The sequence below is a fragment of the Vulpes vulpes genome, chromosome 13 (assembly GCF_048418805.1).
Source record: "Vulpes vulpes isolate BD-2025 chromosome 13, VulVul3, whole genome shotgun sequence".
Taxonomy (NCBI): domain Eukaryota; kingdom Metazoa; phylum Chordata; class Mammalia; order Carnivora; family Canidae; genus Vulpes; species Vulpes vulpes.
The window spans coordinates 18032217-18050109 of record NC_132792.1 but is presented as its reverse complement, the minus strand read 5'-3'; the positions used below and the strand labels follow the sequence as shown (position 1 = coordinate 18050109).

The following is a 17893-nucleotide window of genomic DNA, read 5'->3' as shown; positions in this document are numbered from 1 at the left end:
GGAGAGCCGCCTCTCTGTTTTCTGGCCATCATCCCATCTCTGCTGAATCCCTCACCACTGGTTGCTAAGACCTTTCCTGGAAAGAATCTACAGGCTAAAACCCAAAGCTGGATGATTTTTCACAGACACTACTTTTCTAAAATACACAGAAGGCTTGAGTCGCCAGGACAGTGTGAACCTGCCAGTGTTTTGCTAACTATTTCCAGAACACTGACTCTGCTGCCAGCTGTTACCACAATTTTTTCCTAGTAAGAATGCATTTAAGGGAAGGGTTGTAAAAACATGGTTGCTTTAATGGGAATTTTATTGTATTATTAGCACTAAGTTATCTGAAAGATATAAAATAGGATCACTTTTTTAAAAAGTTGCAGAAGCGATATAGAAATTTTTCTGGTTTGTGCTTTGCAGAAGTGAAGTTTTTCTGTGAAATTCCAGCTATTGCTGATATTGTAATCCTGGTGGATGGTTCATGGAGTATTGGAAGATTCAACTTCAGACTGGTTCGGCTTTTCTTGGAAAACCTGGTTACAGCATTCAATGTGGGCTCAGAGAAGACACGAATTGGTACATGTTCTGTTGTTAGCAGAAGTCAGCTGTCAGTGTAAATCTGCTGGGAAGCTTCATAAGAGATTTCAAAAACTTTACGGAGCGACATTCAGAATTATAGGATCAACTTTCATGATATTCCTAAGAGCACAAGTTTGAATCAATGAATATTTATTCCTACTAATTTATGCTGAAGGATGCTGTCATTCAATTAATTATTGAACACATTTCAGTTTTCTAAAAAGTCAAAATGTTGTCTGCCTAATAATAATAACTTAAAGTTGTAACAGGTTTAATAATTTTTCAGGTAGAAGTTTCCTTTTTATTTAAAAGAAACAGCTGAATCCAGTGGAATTTTGAACTAAGAAAATTGGGAATTGGAAATAGTTTTATAGTACAAAATAATCTCTGCCAAGTTAATTCTAGCCAAGATAAAAAGAAAAGGTTATAAAGCTTTGAGCAATATATTCACTTTATCATATAGAGTCTCATAGTTTCACTTTTAAATAGCCATTAAGGAAAGTCATTCCTTTGAGGACAAAAATGAACCAGTAAATTAGAGGTTTTATCTACAAATACAATCAGATTTGTTTTTTAAATACCAAGTACCTAATTAGGTGCTCACTACTAAATGGCTAGGAAACATGTACATTCCTCCTGTCCCAAGATATGTCCAAACTAATTCCTTAAATTGATGCCAAGAATTCTTTTTGAAACTATATAGTGAAGCAGAGAAAGAATTGCTAAAGAGATCAGGCCCTTTATTATTCTGGTTTCGCAAATAGTCCACTAGATGTTTGAGTTAACCCATCATTTCTGGTTCGGCTATCATCTTTTTTACCAGGTCTTGCACAGTACAGCGGCGACCCCAGAATAGAGTGGCACTTGAATGCCTTTAACACAAAAGATGAGGTCATTGAAGCCGTCCGAAATCTACCATACAAGGGAGGAAATACGCTAACAGGTATGTTTCATTCATTTCATGTTTTTAGCAACATATCTTGCCAAAGATTAGTTTCATTTCTTAATCTGCCACTTTATAAGACTTGGTCTAGTATTTTTAAACCAAACTAAAATCTAAAATTCTTAGATGGCTTCTTTTCTTAAACAGCATTAAGAATTAAAACCCAGACCCCCCCCCCAAAAAATAAAATAAAATAAAACCCAGACCCACGCCCCCCCTCCCTTTCCTTTTGCTGTGTGAATGTAATGTCTCCAGAAGGACTTGGCTGGGCCAGGAAGAGATGGAGCAATCCTGGATGCTGACAATCTTCAGTGACTGTCTTAGCTGCGGGTGTCTTAGCTTTTGCCAGTTCATTTCCCTTCCTCTTTTCTCCTCTAGCCACCCCATCATTCTATTTATTTATTTATTTAGACTTTATTTATTTATTTTAGAGAGAGAGAATGCATGTGCGCCAGTGGGGGGGGGGGGCAGAGAGAGAGAGCACATTCCAAGCAGACTCTGTCCTGAGCTCAGAGCCTGAAGTGGGACTCAATCCCAGGACCCTGAGATCATGACCCGAGCTGAAATCAAGAGTTGGACGCTCAACCAACTGAGCCACCCAGGGCTTCTAGCCATCCCATCATTCTAAGTGAAAACAAATTTTTACCTTATTTATTTTCAAGGAAGGTATTTTCTTTGCCTTTATTCTGCAAGCAGCAGTGTCATAAAAATATTTGTGCATCCCTGGCTCACCTATTTTTTGATAAGCAAGGAATATAAGAATATTTCGATTATAATTATTCCAGCCACAAGGGGTTGTCACAGGTTTTAACCTTAGTACCTTGTATTTTCTTCTATGGGTGCACAATGTAGATACTCATTTTAGATAGTAGTGATGCTATCATTGACTTTTAAGTAAGCCATTGAAATCTTGATAATTGCTTTGCCAGTTTGAGGCATAATCTTTTTGTTAAAAGCAGAAAACTTTATTAAACACAAATCTTATAACAGTATTGCAGCATTTATTATTTTTTTTTTCTGAATGAAAAGTGTCACACTCAAAAGGCAGGAATTCAGTGATCATTTTGGATCTGCCTCCACTATCCCTAAAAAAAGAAAGAGAATTTGGTTCTTTATACCATCATAAACAAGGTTTTGTTAATATTTAAGATTGTTGCTTCTGTGTGGGTATTCCTGCTTTATCCTAAATTATAAAGGTTTAGGTTTTCTTGTATTCAATTCTGTAAACATCTATTGGCGATGAATTTAATGTTCTTTATAAATGCTAGCTTCTGAAATGATGGACTATTCAGTTATTTATGTTATCTGTATTCTGGTGGATTTTAGGTTTTCATCAGGTCTGTTGAGAAAAAGGTCATTGTAAAAATGAAGATGAAAGTTCATATCTATTAAAAAACTCTTAGCTCAATAAGTTACTCATCTTGTGGTTACATTTTTCAGAATTGGAAAACTTTTTGTTAGAGGTGGTTGGTTTGTTTTATTTTCTCCTGTTTTCCCCCAGGTCTTGCTTTGAACTACATTTTTGAAAATAGCTTTAAACCAGAAGCAGGAGCAAGGACTGGAGTATCCAAAATTGGCATTTTAATCACAGATGGAAAGTCCCAAGATGATATAATTCCACCATCTAGAAACCTACGTGAATCTGGTGTAGAACTGTTTGCCATAGGTATGTGCTTTTTGTGGTCCTATTTCAACAATGGGCACAGACACAACCGCTTTAAACAATATATAGTGCAAAGTGCACTTCATCGAAAGCCAGGAGACCTGAATAGTTTGTAGTCCTGGCTCTAGTGGTAGCCAGTCTTGTGCTCTTAGTCCAACATCATTACATTTAAGATTGAAGTGGTGGTAACTTTCATGTACCCCATAGCATGAGAATCTCTGGATGAGATGCCATCCATAAAGTACTGTGAAAAGCATAAAGTAGCATGCAAAGGTTAGGTCATGTTTGTTAGCTTTTAATTAGTAAGGACTTTCTCTCTTTTAAAGAAAGATTATTTATTTGAGAGATTGTGTGTGTGTGAGAGAGAGAGAGAGAGAGAGAGCGAGCGTGCGCACACATAGAAGGGTAGGGCAGAGGGTGAGGGAGAAAATCTCAAGCGAACTCCCTGCTGAGCTCAGAGCCTGACTCAGACTTGATCTCAAGACCCTGAAATCATGACCTGAGCTGAAACCACGGGTTGGATGCATAACCAACTAAGCCACCCAGGCACCCCAGGACTTTCTCTTTAGTATCACATTAGAGCAATCTCTTCTCTGGTAGTATAGAGGAGAAACCAGTTTATTGTTTTCAAGGGATTAAGGTCCTGCAGCTATTTAGAAAGCATAAAGTTCTAGCTATGCAATATTATTTCTTTGAAACTCTCTATAAGGTATCACCCTTGTGGAAAAGGAGACATGTGGCACACATTCAGGATAACTGCAAACCATTTAGATGATGCAACTTCACTCTTGATGAAAATATTTACAGTTTCTTTGGCAGCAGGAAGGTCTTTTACTTAGTAGAGACCAACCAAAACAAACCAAAATAAAACAAAACAAAATCCCCAAACAAGAAACAGTTCATCTGACCCATTCCTAGATTTTCTATTGGAAATGTGGTTTATAGAGTGCTGCATTCAAGATGTTTGTGCTTAATGCTGTGTGCCGGGCATTGTGGTGGGTGCTGGGACATGAAGATGACCAAGGCAAAATCCTTACAGAACAAATTCCTTCCAAGTCATGATGACCTCTTCTTCTCTTTCCCAAGCTGTTTGCAACAAACTATTCAGTTTGGAAAGATGAGAGAGAGAGATAGTAGAGATTTGGGACTAGCTCCCCTAGAATCTACTTTTTGTCATTGGTGATGGTGGTAGGGTTTTTTTCCCCAAGATATTCTTATATGAATGCAAACTTGTTGATTTTACCTAAAAGTCATCAAAAGCATTATTGACATTAAACTGTTTGTCTCTTCAAGTACTCAGTGTTATTTTGTTCCTGTGCACCCAGATCCAGCTGTATATTTTAGAAGCTTTTGTTGAAATCCTTCAGGCAGGAAACATCAGAGAAATTAATCATTTTTTTTTTTACTATACTATCCTTTTGTCCATCAGAGGCAATCTTTTTAAAGATTTTATTTATTCATTTGACAGAGAGAAAGAGAGAGCACAAGCAGGAGGAGCAGTAGTCAAAGGGAGAGGGAGAAGCAGGCTCCCTGCTGAGCAGGGAGCCCCTGGTAGGGCTCCATCCCAAGACCCAGGATTAACCACTGAGCCACCCAGGCGTCCCCAGGGGAAATCTTTATAGACGACAAACTATTGGGATTAATTTATGTGTTTAGTTTCCATTCTGTGGTCTTGTTGATAATAAATGGATGGGTTTTGAAACAAAACTTTGGGTGAACTCATACAGATGTAATTTGGACTTTTTCTTTGGAAATTACCTGGAAATCATTAGTATTTATTATCTTATAACCCTCTAAAGCACATAGTTCAGAGACAGCCAACACTTTGTCACTTAATATGTCAAAGTTGGAAGATAAATTAAATGGCACAGCCAGGCATCTGAGAAGTCATTCATGTTACCCTAGGTAATCTCCCTTCCTTGCTTCCATAGTACCTTAAAAAAATACCCTTAGATGATTGCAGTGATGGATTTATAAAGAAAGGCTCCTTGTTTGCTAAAGCCTGGGGAAGAGAAATCTACCTCTACGCCCATAAAACCCAACCCCATGTCTTCCTTTTCTATTTAAAATTTCTCTTACTTGTTTTAATGGTTGATCTTCTGAGAAGGGGTGTGATATAATAGTTAAGAGGATATGACTTTGGATCTAGATTACCTGGTGGGAACTCCAGCTATACACCTACTGCTATGTTCCCTTGAGCAAGTTAATTAACTTCTCTGTGCAACAGTTTACTGATTCATATACTGGGGGAAACAATAGTGCCAGACTCATAGGGTTGATTGTGAGGATTGAATGTATTTATACACCTAAACCATTGCAGTTCCTGGGGCATAGCAGGTACCCTCTAAGTGTTAGCATCTACTGCTAAGACAGACTGGAAAAGTTGCGCGGAGCTGAAGGTTTTGTGTCTCACTCTGTTTCCTGCTACATTCCAAACACCCAGAATTGTGCTTGACTTGTAGCAATGGAATTCTACAAATACTGTGGAAGAAGCAGAGCTTCCCTATTTGCATTAGCAAAATTGCAGTGGTTACTAGTCAGCCAGTTGTACTTGAATATGTTAAAATTTTTTTCCCCAAGCTTTCCTTTAATGCTATATAATGGCACTGTAAATATTAAAAAATATATATATATTTAATTTTTATTCTAACAGTTACTCTTAATTTAAGTAAAATTATTTTATAGAACTTTAAACCAAAGGTTTTGATAGTTTAGAATGCTAGTTTAATTATTATTGCCTCTGCAATATTCATCCAAGACAGAAGTTGTTTTTTTTTTTTAAAGATTATGTATTTATTTATTCATGAGAGACACACAGAGAGAGGCAGAGATATAGGTAGAGGGAGAAGTAGGTTCCCTGTGGGGAGCCTGATATGGTGCTTGATCCCAGAACCCTGGGATCATGACCTGAGCCAAAGGCAGACGCTCAACCATGGAGCCACCCAGGTGCCCCAGAAGTTAGTCTCATTAACACATTATCTGTTAAGATACACCAAAGTTAATATGTAGTCATTTAAAAATGATTCTGAAGGTGAATTTTACAAAACTAACATGAGATGCACCTCTTGAAAGAAGCAGATGCTTCGATGGCAGGGGGGACTGATGGGCTCAGGACAGGCTCATGGAGGTTGGTTTTTCAAATGGGTCATGAGTGTGACGACCCTCCCTGTTGTCCTCAATGTAAGGGGTGAAAAACGCGGATGAGAATGAGCTGCGGGAGATCGCCTCTGAACCAGACAGCACTCATGTGTACAATGTCGCCGAATTTGACCTGATGCACACAGTAGTGGAGAGCCTGACCAGGACTGTCTGCTCCCGGGTGGAAGAACAAGACAGAGAGATCAAAGGTAAAGCGAGGAACAGAAGGCGGTCATTCTGTGCATGTGGCTATTACTCTTCAAAAGTCTATCGTGGATTATGAAAATTCTCATCATTTTTCATGTTGACTTTCTAAATAGAATCCTTATTCCCCTAAGACATGAATCATCAGACTAGAAAGGGAATATACTGACATCCCACTGAGGGAGGAATAGTTTAACTACTACATAATTTTCTCCACAGTGTTACATTAAGACCATCATGGTTTGTTTGTTTTTTTTTTTTTAACTAAACTTTGGATTTTGAAGTAATTGTACAGGCGCATAAAATTTTAAGAAAAATATAGAGAGATCGTGTCCACTTTGCCAGTTCCCCTTAATGGTAACATACTTCCAAAACTACAGTACAGTATCCCAGGCAGGATACTGGATTTGATAGCCACAATACAGAACACTTCCATCACCATGGGGATCATTCCTGTTGTCCTTTTATGGCCAATTCACTCATCTCTATCCACAACCTCTCCCTTACCCCAGACAACCACTGATTGGTGCTCCATCTCTAAATATTTTTTCATTTTGAAAATATTGTATAAATGGAATTATGCAGTATGTAATATTTGGGGACTGGCTTTTTTTTTTTTTTTCATTCAGGATAATTCCCTGGCCATTCATCCTACTTGTTGCATGTATCGGTAGCTCTTTCCTTTTTATGGCTGCGTCATGTTCCATGGTATGGATGAACCAGTCTGTTTAACCATGAACAGATTGGAAGTCAATCAGAGAAAGACAAATACCATATGATTTCATTCATATGTGGAATTTAGGAAACAGAACAGATGAACATAGGAGGAGGAAGGGAAAAATGAAATAAGATGAAATCAGAGAGAGTGACAAACCATAAGAGACTCTTAACTCTAGGAAACAAACAGAGTTGCTAGAGGGGAGGTGAGTGGGGGGATGGGGTACCTGGGTAACGGGCTTGAAGGAGGGCATGTGACGGAATGAGCACTGGATGTGATATGCAGCTCATGAATCGCTGAACTCAACTTCTGAAACCAATAATACACTATGTTAATTAATTAATTTTAAATAAAATACAATAATTTTTTAAAAAGGAAGAAAGACATCTGGGTAGTTTCCATTTTTGGCTGTTACAAACAAATCTGCTATGAATGTTCATGTAGGTTCTGGTGTAAACATAAGTTTTCATTTCTCTGGGATAATGCCCAGACTGCAATTGCTGCATCATATTGTAGTAGCACATTTAGTTTAGCTTAGTGTTAAGAAACTGCACCTTGTTTGCCAGGGTGGCTGCAGCATTCTGCAGTCCCACCAGCAATCTATGAGCGCTTATGTTTCTGTGCATTGTCACCAATATGTGTTGTTGTTAATACGTTTTATTTTAAGCATTCTGATAAGTATGCAATCCTATCTCATTGTCAGTTTAATGTGCATTTCCCAAATGGCTAATGAAATTGGACATTTTTTTGCGTGCTTATTTCACATCTGTATTTGCTCTTTGGCTGTTCATGTCTTTTGCCCATTTTCTAATTAGTTAGTTGGGTGTGCATGTGTTAAGTTTTAAACCATTGAGTTTGGACAAAATTCATTTGTATTCTAGCTACGAATCCTTTGTTAGATATATGGATTGTTACTATTTCCCCCCAACCTGTAGCCTATCTGCTCACCCTTTTAACAAGGTCTTTTGAAGAGCAAAAGTTTTAAATGAGGTCCGATTTATCAGTTTTTCATTATATGGTTATTGCTTTTAGTATCAAGTTGAAGGATTATTTGGCCATAAATGTTAAAAAAATTTTCTTTTGTAGTTTTATTCTAAAATGTTTTACATTAAGTCCATGACCTAGGTTAATGTTTTGTAAAAGATTTTAAATTTAGTTCAAGGCCTGTTTTTCTTTCTTTCTTTCTTTCTTTCTTTCTTTCTTTCTTTCCTTTCTTTCCTTTCTTTCCTTTCTTTCCTTTTTCTTTCTTTCGTTTCTTTCTTTCTTTCCTTTCTTTCTTTCTTTTCTTTCTTTTCTTTCTTTTTTCTTTCTTTTCTTTTCTTTTCTTTCTTTTCTTTTCTTTTCTTTTCTTTTCTTTCTTTCTTTTTCTATTTTTGCCTATCAGCATACTACTTCCTGTAAATGCTCCATTTCTGCCATTGAATTGCTTTGCACCTTGTTAGATATCAGTTGGGCAAATTTGTGTTGGTTTATATCTGGATTCTTTATTCCTTTCTTTTGGGTCTATGAGTCTAACACTCTTTCAATATTATACAATTTTGATTTACTATAGCTATATAAGTCTTGAGATCTGATAGACTGAATTCTCCCACTTGATTATTCTGTTTGAAAATTCCATTCAGTATTTCACTTTCTTTACCTTTCCATACAAATGTTAAAAAAAATCTTTATTCTACAAAATATCTTGTTGGACTTTTGTTAATCACTACTGTGTGGAGAATCCAGTCCTCAAACATGGTAAATTTCTCCATTTGTTTAGATATCCTTTGATTTCTACATCAGCATTTTGTAGTTTTCAGGATATAAGTTCTATACAGGTTTTATTCTGTATACATCTCAGTATTTAATTTCTTTTGAGAAATTTTACTTATATTTTATTTTTTATTTTGGTGTCCACATATTCATTGCAAGTATATATGGATACAATTACATTTTTGTATGTTTATTTTGTATCCAATAACCTTATTATCTGAATTTGCTAATTAATCAAGAATTTTCCTTTAGATTTTCAGGGATTTTTCTACATAGGAAATAAATCATATCCATTGCAAATAGATAGTTTTATTTCTTTGCTTTTGATCTCTGTGCTTTTTATTTTTTTGCCTTTTTACTGGCTAAAATTTCCCATACTATGTTGAGTAAGAGTGATGGTAAGAATAAACATCTTTGCCTTCTACCCCATCTTATGGGGGAGACTCTCTGCTTTTCAAAGAATTGGTTCCTTCCATAGAATTTGTAGAATATATGTGTGGAGTTATTCAGAGTATTCCCTTATTATTCATTTGATGTCTGCAGGGTCTCTAGTGATAGTCTGTGTGTTTTTTTTCCCTGATGTTGGTAATTATTGTCTTCTCTCTCTCTCTTTTTTCTTTCTCAGGCTTGCTAGAGCTTTGTTCTTTAGGGAAAAAAAAAACTTTTCAAAGAGCTGGCTCTTCATTTCATAGATTTTTCTCTATTTTTACTCTTTTTGATTTCATTGATTTCTTCACTTATTTTTCTTATTTTCTTTCTTTTAGTGGTTTTGAGTTTTTCTTGCTCATGCTTTTCTAGATTGTTGAGATGAGAACTTAGATTATGGATTTGCCATGTTTCTGCTTTGTCTAATGTAATTACTAAAAATGCTATAGTTTTCCTTGTCAACACTGCTCTAGCAGTGCTCTACAAATTTTGATATGTGGTATTTTCATTTTCATTCATTTCAAAATATTTTTTTTATCTTCTTTGACCTGTCTTACTTGACCCATTGATTATTTGGAAATGGTTGTTTATAGTTTCAGGGTGTTTGGGTGTTTTTCTGTTACCTTTTTGTGATTGGTTTCTAAATGATAATTGATTTCACTGTCATTAGAGAACACACTCTGTGTAATTTTTATTGTTTTAAATTTTCTGAGGTTTGTTTTATGGCCTAGGATATGGTTTATCTTGCTATATACTCTGTGGGTGCTTGAAAAGGACATATATTCTGCTATTGTCATGTGCAATGTTCTATAAATTTTGACTGGATGGTTGGTTGATGGTCTTGTTGAGTTCTATATCATTGCTAATTTTTCTGTCCAGCCATCTTATCAATAGTTGAGAGAGAGAGATATTGAAATCTCCATCTATAAAGGTGGACTTGTCTATTTCTTCTTTCAGTTCTATCAGCTTTTAGTTTATATATTTTGCAGCTTTTTGGTGCACACACATTTAGAATGCTATGTTTTCTTGATGGATTAGCTACTTGTTATTATGTAATGTCCCTCTATATCTTTACTAATTTTATTTGTTCTGAGGTTTACTTTATCTGATACTAGTATAGCCATTTCTAGTTCCTTTTGATTAAAGTTTACGTGATACAACTTTTTAAATCCATTTATGCTCAACCAACCTATATCATATTTGAAGTGGATTTTAGATAGACAACATATAATTGGTCATATGTTGTAATCCACTCTGCTAATATCCTTCTTTTAATTGGTATTTTGGGCCATTTCCATTTAATGTAATAATAGACATGATGGGGCTTAAGCCTAATATTTAGTTTATTGTTGGTTTTTTCCCTTGTTTGTTCTCTCTGATTTTCATTTCTCTGTGTTCCTTATCTTTCTTTCCCTGTGGGTTACTTACAGTTTTTATAATTTTATTTTTATTTATTCATAGTGTTTTATTTTTTCTGGAATCTCTTTGTATAGCTTTGTTGGTGGTTGTTGTAAGTATAATATTATATAGTCATATAACTCATTCCAGTCTGCTGCTATTGACACTTAGCAGTTTGAGTGAAGTGTAAAAACCTTACCTCCCTTCACTTCCCCTTATATTTGTGTATAATATAGTTGGCTTAAATACTCCCTCTATATATTCAGAAACACATCTGAAAGTATTATAATTCTTCAATCATAAAACATAATTTAGAGAACTCAAAAGGAGAAGTAAAATGTATTAATCCATATTTTTATGTCCTCATTCTTTCTTCCTTTCTGTGGCCCTAGGCTTCTGTTTTTTCATTATTTTCTTTCTGTTTAAAGAACTTCCTTTAGTCATTCTTTTAGTATAAGTCTGCTGGTGGAAAATCATTTTAATTATTAATTTTATTTCATCTGAAAATGTGTTGATTTTCCCTTCGTTCTTGAAAGATATTTGTGCTAGATATAGAGTTCGGGGTTGGCAGCTCTTTTAATGCTTGAAAAATGTGCCAATTTCTTCTGCCCTACATGATTTGTGATGATAAATCTGCTGTGGTTAGAATTTCCTTCCACTATAGATAAGGTGGCATTTGTTCCACATAGCTTTCAAGATTTTTCTTTTGTGTTTGGTTTTCAAAAGTTTGACTATGATATGCCTTGGTGTGAGTTTCTGTGGCTCTATCCGGGACCATTTACTCATTTCCTTGAATCTGTAATCTATAGTTTTTGCCAAATTTGGAAAAATTTCAGTCATTATTTCTTTAAGTACTAACCCATCACTAGATCTCCTCCAACAACATCCCAAAGAGGAAGGGGAGTAGTGCTTTAGTACTAGTAGGTGGGGTTGGATGTCCAAGCTCTCCTTATGGTCTCCACTTGTATCACAGATGGGGAGTGGTAGAAAGGTTTGTTACCATCTGTCAGGGATGATTATCTCTCTTCCCTACTTAGTCTTTTCTTACACTACTCTGGCTGTGGGCTGGGAAGGGCTGAATGCTGGGACATGTCATTACAGCCAAGAAAGTTGAGAGTGTTGACTCCCCACTTGGCCTTTGCTGACATGAATAGGGGTGGGGCCACAGGTTTTTGTGTGCTATTTGTCTAGAGTAGAGCAGTTATTGCCTAAAATTGTTCTGTCTTGGCAGGCTGGCCCTTTCCTTGTCCTTTGGCTAAAGAGAGCAGGCTTTGTTGGGGCTTTTTTTTGTCTGTATCTATTGGTGTTTCTAGGTAGTTAGATTCTTTAACTCCATGTCTAGGACATATGAGGTGAAAGGAAAACTCGGGGACCCATCACTATATCATTCCTTGGGTTCTGCAATCTCTTACCCACATACTTTCTTCTCTCTTTTAGTGTCTTCTTATGCTTGTCTTATTACATAATTTCCAGAATTTTTAGTTGTACTTAGCAGAAATAATAGGGAAAGTACACCAGTCCTGTCTTCCTGTGCTTCCATGATGAAGCACAACCATCCTGTACTTTTTAACCTTTGTCTGTTATGATATCATTGATCTAGAGGTTATATCTGGCTTATAGGGGTATGAACTGAGAAGGTAATATAAGGATCCTCCTTTGAGAATTTGGTTTTATTTCTTGCCTTCATTGTGTTCAGGGTGTGGAATGATTCTATTTGGCTACATCTCTTCTATCATTCCTCTTTCTCTGGACCAGATCTCTTGGGATAGGTTGGACAGCCAAGCAATAGTTTCTTGAATACATTTCTCTGAGCTTCTTAATGAGACTATTTTAGAGACCAATTTTTCCCACAAAAAAACTCTATACCTGTGGTTTTTGATAGAGCACATAATGTAGTTCCTGGTTATAGTTGTGTTCAATACATATGTTTTTTTTCTCATTAATATGGTTACTAAAGTCCCTTTGGGTAAGTCTCTAGAGGGTAAGAAATCCTAAAGTTCAAGGACTTTGAACTCTACATGCCCCAAATCTTTTATAGAGTCATTTGTTTTAACATGTATGTAACACAAACAAAGTGTTTACATAGTGTCTAGCTTATAGGGAGCATTCAATATATGTTATGTTAGTTGCCTTTTCTTCTCCTTTTACTTCTAGATACTGGCCATTTGTTGAACTGAAGGCTTCCATAAAGAGTCTGTATCCCTGATGCTTAAAAACACAGGCTCTTATGTCCAAAACTCAATTATCAATCTCAGCTCTGATACTTACTAATTGTGAAACTTGGTCACGTTATTTAACTTCATTGTGCCTTGGTTTTTCTTATCTACAGAATGGAAACAATAACTATTGAGAATTAAAATAATACTTCTAAAGAGCTCAGGAGAGTACCCTTAGATACACACATGGTCAACCATTGTTGTGTTTCTATGCTTTTTAAAAATTATCCTATGACAATGTCTTTAAGAAAGATTCTTAGAGTCAAGGACTCTTATTTAAGTTTGTATCCTCAGAACCCAGCATAGTGATTGGTACATAATAGGCACTTAAATGTTTCAATGAACAAATGTAGGCATCAATAATTGAGTCAACTTGTCTAGAGATGAAATCTCAGAGGGAGCACGAGGTCAATAGTCATGTCTGACTAATGGAGTATCTTAGGCTCATGAGAAGTAACTTTGGGAAAGAGGTTCACTTTATGTGTTTCTCTACTTTAGCCTCAGCTCTTGCCACCATTGGGCCGCCTACAGAGCTGATTACTTCTGAAGTCACTGCCAGAAGCTTTATGGTTAACTGGACTCATGCCCCAGGAAAAGTGGAAAAATACAGAGTCGTGTATTATCCTGCCAGGGGTGGAAAACCAGACGAGGTAATAAGGAGACGATATTTTCAAACCATTATTTTCATTCTTTCAAGTCTTCCACAGTAGTGAAGACAAGACAGAAATGCATATATAAGGAGATTATTCTGTCACAAACATTTAAAATTCATTGGACTGAAATACATTTCCAAGTGTTTACTTTGTTCTCCCATCTCTCTGGTATGGCATTTATACTTTCTCCTCCCACCTCTATCAAATAACCCTCAGAACTGGTCATGTGTTCATTTCTTACATAACTTATTTCACTTTTTTTCCTTTTTAAAATTAACAAGTTCTAAAGTAGAAGGAATCAGTAGTTAATTATATGGCCAGAATTCTTTTTTGCTATTCATGTATTCTTTCTATTTTGGAAGTGGTCTGGATTTTCTGCCTTAATGAAGTCTGTGTGTTCCAAATTATGTGGTCATATAGTCCTCCAAGGTTTGGGATTTCCTGGACACTTATTGAGACTAGTGCAATAGAGAAGCCATAATAAAGTATCTGTGGCTGGCCTTTTTCATGGTCATCACAGGAGAGAACACCTATTGCCAGATGATTGGATCTTTCCCATTTCCTACCTCTGACAGAGTAATCCAAAGGAATATTTTAAAATGTGATGAACTCCCCCCCCTTCTTGAAGTGAAAATCTTTTGTTGTTCTAACCTTTGATTGACCTCAGCATGTTTCATAATATTCTTATTTATTATGGCAAGATTTTTAGGTTGGTGTGTGTGTGTGTGTGTGTGTGTGTGTGTGTGTTAGAGAAGTAGATCAGGGACATTTAAATCATCTCGACTAAAAAAGAAGTCTTGAGTGCTTCCAGTGGTTCTATCTTTTTCATGCCTAATAAGCTCTTTAAATGCTTCCCAAAGCCCCATGGAAAAATATCACACGTCAACTGTTTTAAATGGAGGTGTTTAAGATAACAATTAGCCTGAGAAAGACACACTCCATTAGATATGAATTAATAAGGGACTTTTGGACATATTCCATAAAATGTATATCACTTCATGGAGGAATTCAAGGAGAATTGACTGCCACAGTGGAAAAGAGGATGTGGCACAAATAAAATATTTAATGACATATCCTTGCTAGAGATGTTTTGCTTTTTGGTTTCAATTCTGCATGTGAGATATTCCACACTCTCATTCCTCAAACTGTTCTTTAATCAGGTGGTGGTGGATGGAAGTGTATCTTCCACGGTGTTGAAAAGCTTAATGTCTTTAACTGAATATCAGATAGCAGTCTTCGCAATATACGCTCACACGGCTAGTGAAGGCCTACGGGGAACCGAAACCACACGTATGTATTGAATTCTACCCCACATCTGACCTTGTACAGCATTGCTTAGGTGGCCTTTCTTAAACTGGAATTCTGCTCAGGTTGTATCGATGGCCATCCTGAATCCAATTCATAGGCAATAGTTGTGGTACTCTATGCAATACTGACGCATGCTGCAGTTACAGTTTGCAGATGCTATTGAGAGGGACATTATAAAACTCTGCTTTGTTTAGGAGAGAGCAATCTTGATGGTGAAGGGTGCAAAATACACGTATCAATTTAATAAACAAATATTTAGTGAATGTGTATTATGAACTAATTTAACTACTGACTCATTCACATCTCCTCACTGTCTCTGATTGCATTGATGGGTATATATTGACTCATGAATTTGTTCATCCGGCCAACCATTCTGTCTTTACTAAGTGACGCAATGACTGTTTTTAATAGCTGCTTTATATCAGACACTATACTTGGCAATGGGCATAAAACAGTAGTCTCAGTAGTCACCTTGTTCTTGACTGGTTCCCAGAGAAATGTGCCCATCATTGTAGTAGGATATAAGTAACTAGAAGATGTTGTTCCTGTTTTTAAGCATTCTTTATGTTTACCCTCTCAGAAGGGGTTTGCATGACTGTGTGAACCTATTTCAGGATGAATATTATCTGAAAAGTAAGCTATGTTTGCTTAGTAAATAGTAACGCGTAGATACTTTGAAATAGACAGCATACTGATAGATGGGTGAACATTTAAAAAAATCTCTTGCAGTTGCTTTACCCATGGTTTCCAACCTTGAACTGTACGATGTAACTGAGAACAGTCTGAGGGCAAAGTGGAATGCAGTGCCTGGAGCATCAGGATACCTGATTCTCTATGCTCCTCTCACAGAGGGTCTGGCTGGGGATGAAAAAGAGGTAAGTATCTGCTGCCTACTAGAGTCCTAGAATCTTTGACTCCCTGAAAATAAGGTTTTTTGATTATTAAAGTTTAATGTATAAAATTTAGAAAATTCACATTAGTAAAAGGAGGAAAATTACTTGTAATCCCCCCACCTAGAAATACCTCTTATTAACATTTAATTAAGTCCTTTTTAATGATTTTTTAACACAACAAATGGGAATGATTTTGTAGTCTTTTGTTCTCATTTTGTTTATTATGAACATCTTTCCATGCCATTAAATAATGTTTTATATGATTGTTTTAAATGGGTGTTATAGTATCACATTGTTGCTTTGTACTAGGTCAGGATCAATTAATTTCACGTTATTAGACATTAGGATAGTGTTGTATAAATATGCTTTTGTGATCATTCTTAACATATAACTTTATAAGGTTGTCAGATTATTTCTTTAGGATAAATTCCTAGAAATGGAGTTTGTTTTTTCAAAGGCATGCAATTATTAAGGCTTATAAGGAGTATTAGCAAATGATCCTAGAGAAATTTGTTATAATTTATATTGCTGTATGCGATTCACAAATGACTATTTTCCCCATACTTAAGAAACTTTTTCTTTTACTAATATGAGAAGTAAAAAAATGCATGGATATTTTTTACATTTGATGAATGAATCTTTGACTTTCAAACGATTTATTTTAGTCTTTGTTTTTAATTTATGGGGAACAATTACTGTAATGTAGATATTCAATGAATAATGAGGAAATGTCTGTAACACTTGGGAGTGTTTGAGTAGGCAGAGTGGTCAAGAGAGGGAGTTTAGAACTCAAATCTTTAATATTGTTTAACCATTTTATTTAACATTGCTTCTGGTGACAGAAATGTTTAGGGCCAAAAGTATGGTGAATCTGAGTATCAGAAGCAGAGCATTGGTGACGTGTGTGTGTGTGTGTGTGTGTGTGCACGTGTGTGTGCACGTGTGTGTGTTTTATTTCTAAGGTTTAGACAGCTTTAGTTCATTTGGATATAATGTTGATCTGAATTATTTTGGCAGAAGGGAGACTTAGCAAATGACGCTAGAAAGATGAACAACTTCACCAATAAGGAGAAAGATAAGAAAGAAAGGAATACCAGTTCACACCCAGTAGATTAGCAAAAAGTTTTTAAAGTTTACTAATAACTGCATATTAGTGAGCATATGGGAGACAGAATTATTCATGTAAATTGACATGTAAATTGGTACAGCTGCCTTGGAAAATAATTTGAAATCTATCATCAAGATATGTATAATTTTTTAAGGAATGTATCATAAGGAAACCTCCTGCACGGCTTTTTGGGATGCAAGCATTTGTTCAAAGTACAGTGTTGCAAATGATTGATTGACATGTGCATCAATAGAAGGATGGAAAAGAGCAGAATATTTCTACAAAAGAATGCCATAAGGGGATTAATAATGTCACCTCTATACCTGTGTATAAACATGAATAAATCTTGAAACATAGTATTGACAGAAAAAAAGTTGCAAAAATTATGTTGATAAGATTCCGTTTATATACATTGTTAAACATACAGAACTATATATTATTACAGCTATATACACAGTAGAAGTAAAAAACTGGATCAATAAGGTACACCTCAATATTAGGATAGAGATAGTGAACAGAAAGGATGAGAAAGAGCTTCTGTTTTATCTAAGTGGGTGACAGGCACTGAGGGGGGCACTTGACGGGATGAGCACTGGGTGTTATTCTGTATGTTGGCAAATTGAACACCAATAAAAAATAAATTTATTATTAAAAATAAATAAATATATTAGTTCTTTTAAAAATATGACTGGAAGTTATTATGACAAAATGTTCATATTTATTGAATTTGAGTGGTGGGTGCATCAGGGTGCATTAAATTCTTTACATTTATTTTATATATACATTGAGCTATTTCAAAATTACAATTTCAAATTTGACAATAACATTGGCAATTGTGTGACTGGAGACTGATTATGGAGATATTTTTCTTCCTTCCGAAACAAAATAAAACCATGCTATCATGCA

General features: G+C 35.7%; 1 protein-coding gene across 3 annotated transcripts in view; it reads left to right on the top strand.

Moving 5' to 3' along the window:
• The window catches only part of COL14A1 (collagen type XIV alpha 1 chain), a 216832-nt gene that overhangs the window by 61394 nt on the left and 137545 nt on the right, over positions 1–17893 (top strand). For all 3 annotated transcript variants that reach the window (XM_072734006.1, XM_025993393.2, XM_072734007.1), the window contains exons 6-12: positions 409–564; positions 1391–1510; positions 3012–3176; positions 6359–6520; positions 13524–13675; positions 14839–14968; positions 15716–15861. In XM_072734006.1, the coding sequence (XP_072590107.1) occupies positions 409–564; positions 1391–1510; positions 3012–3176; positions 6359–6520; positions 13524–13675; positions 14839–14968; positions 15716–15861 (1031 nt within the window). The remainder of the gene's footprint in view (positions 1–408; positions 565–1390; positions 1511–3011; positions 3177–6358; positions 6521–13523; positions 13676–14838; positions 14969–15715; positions 15862–17893) is intronic.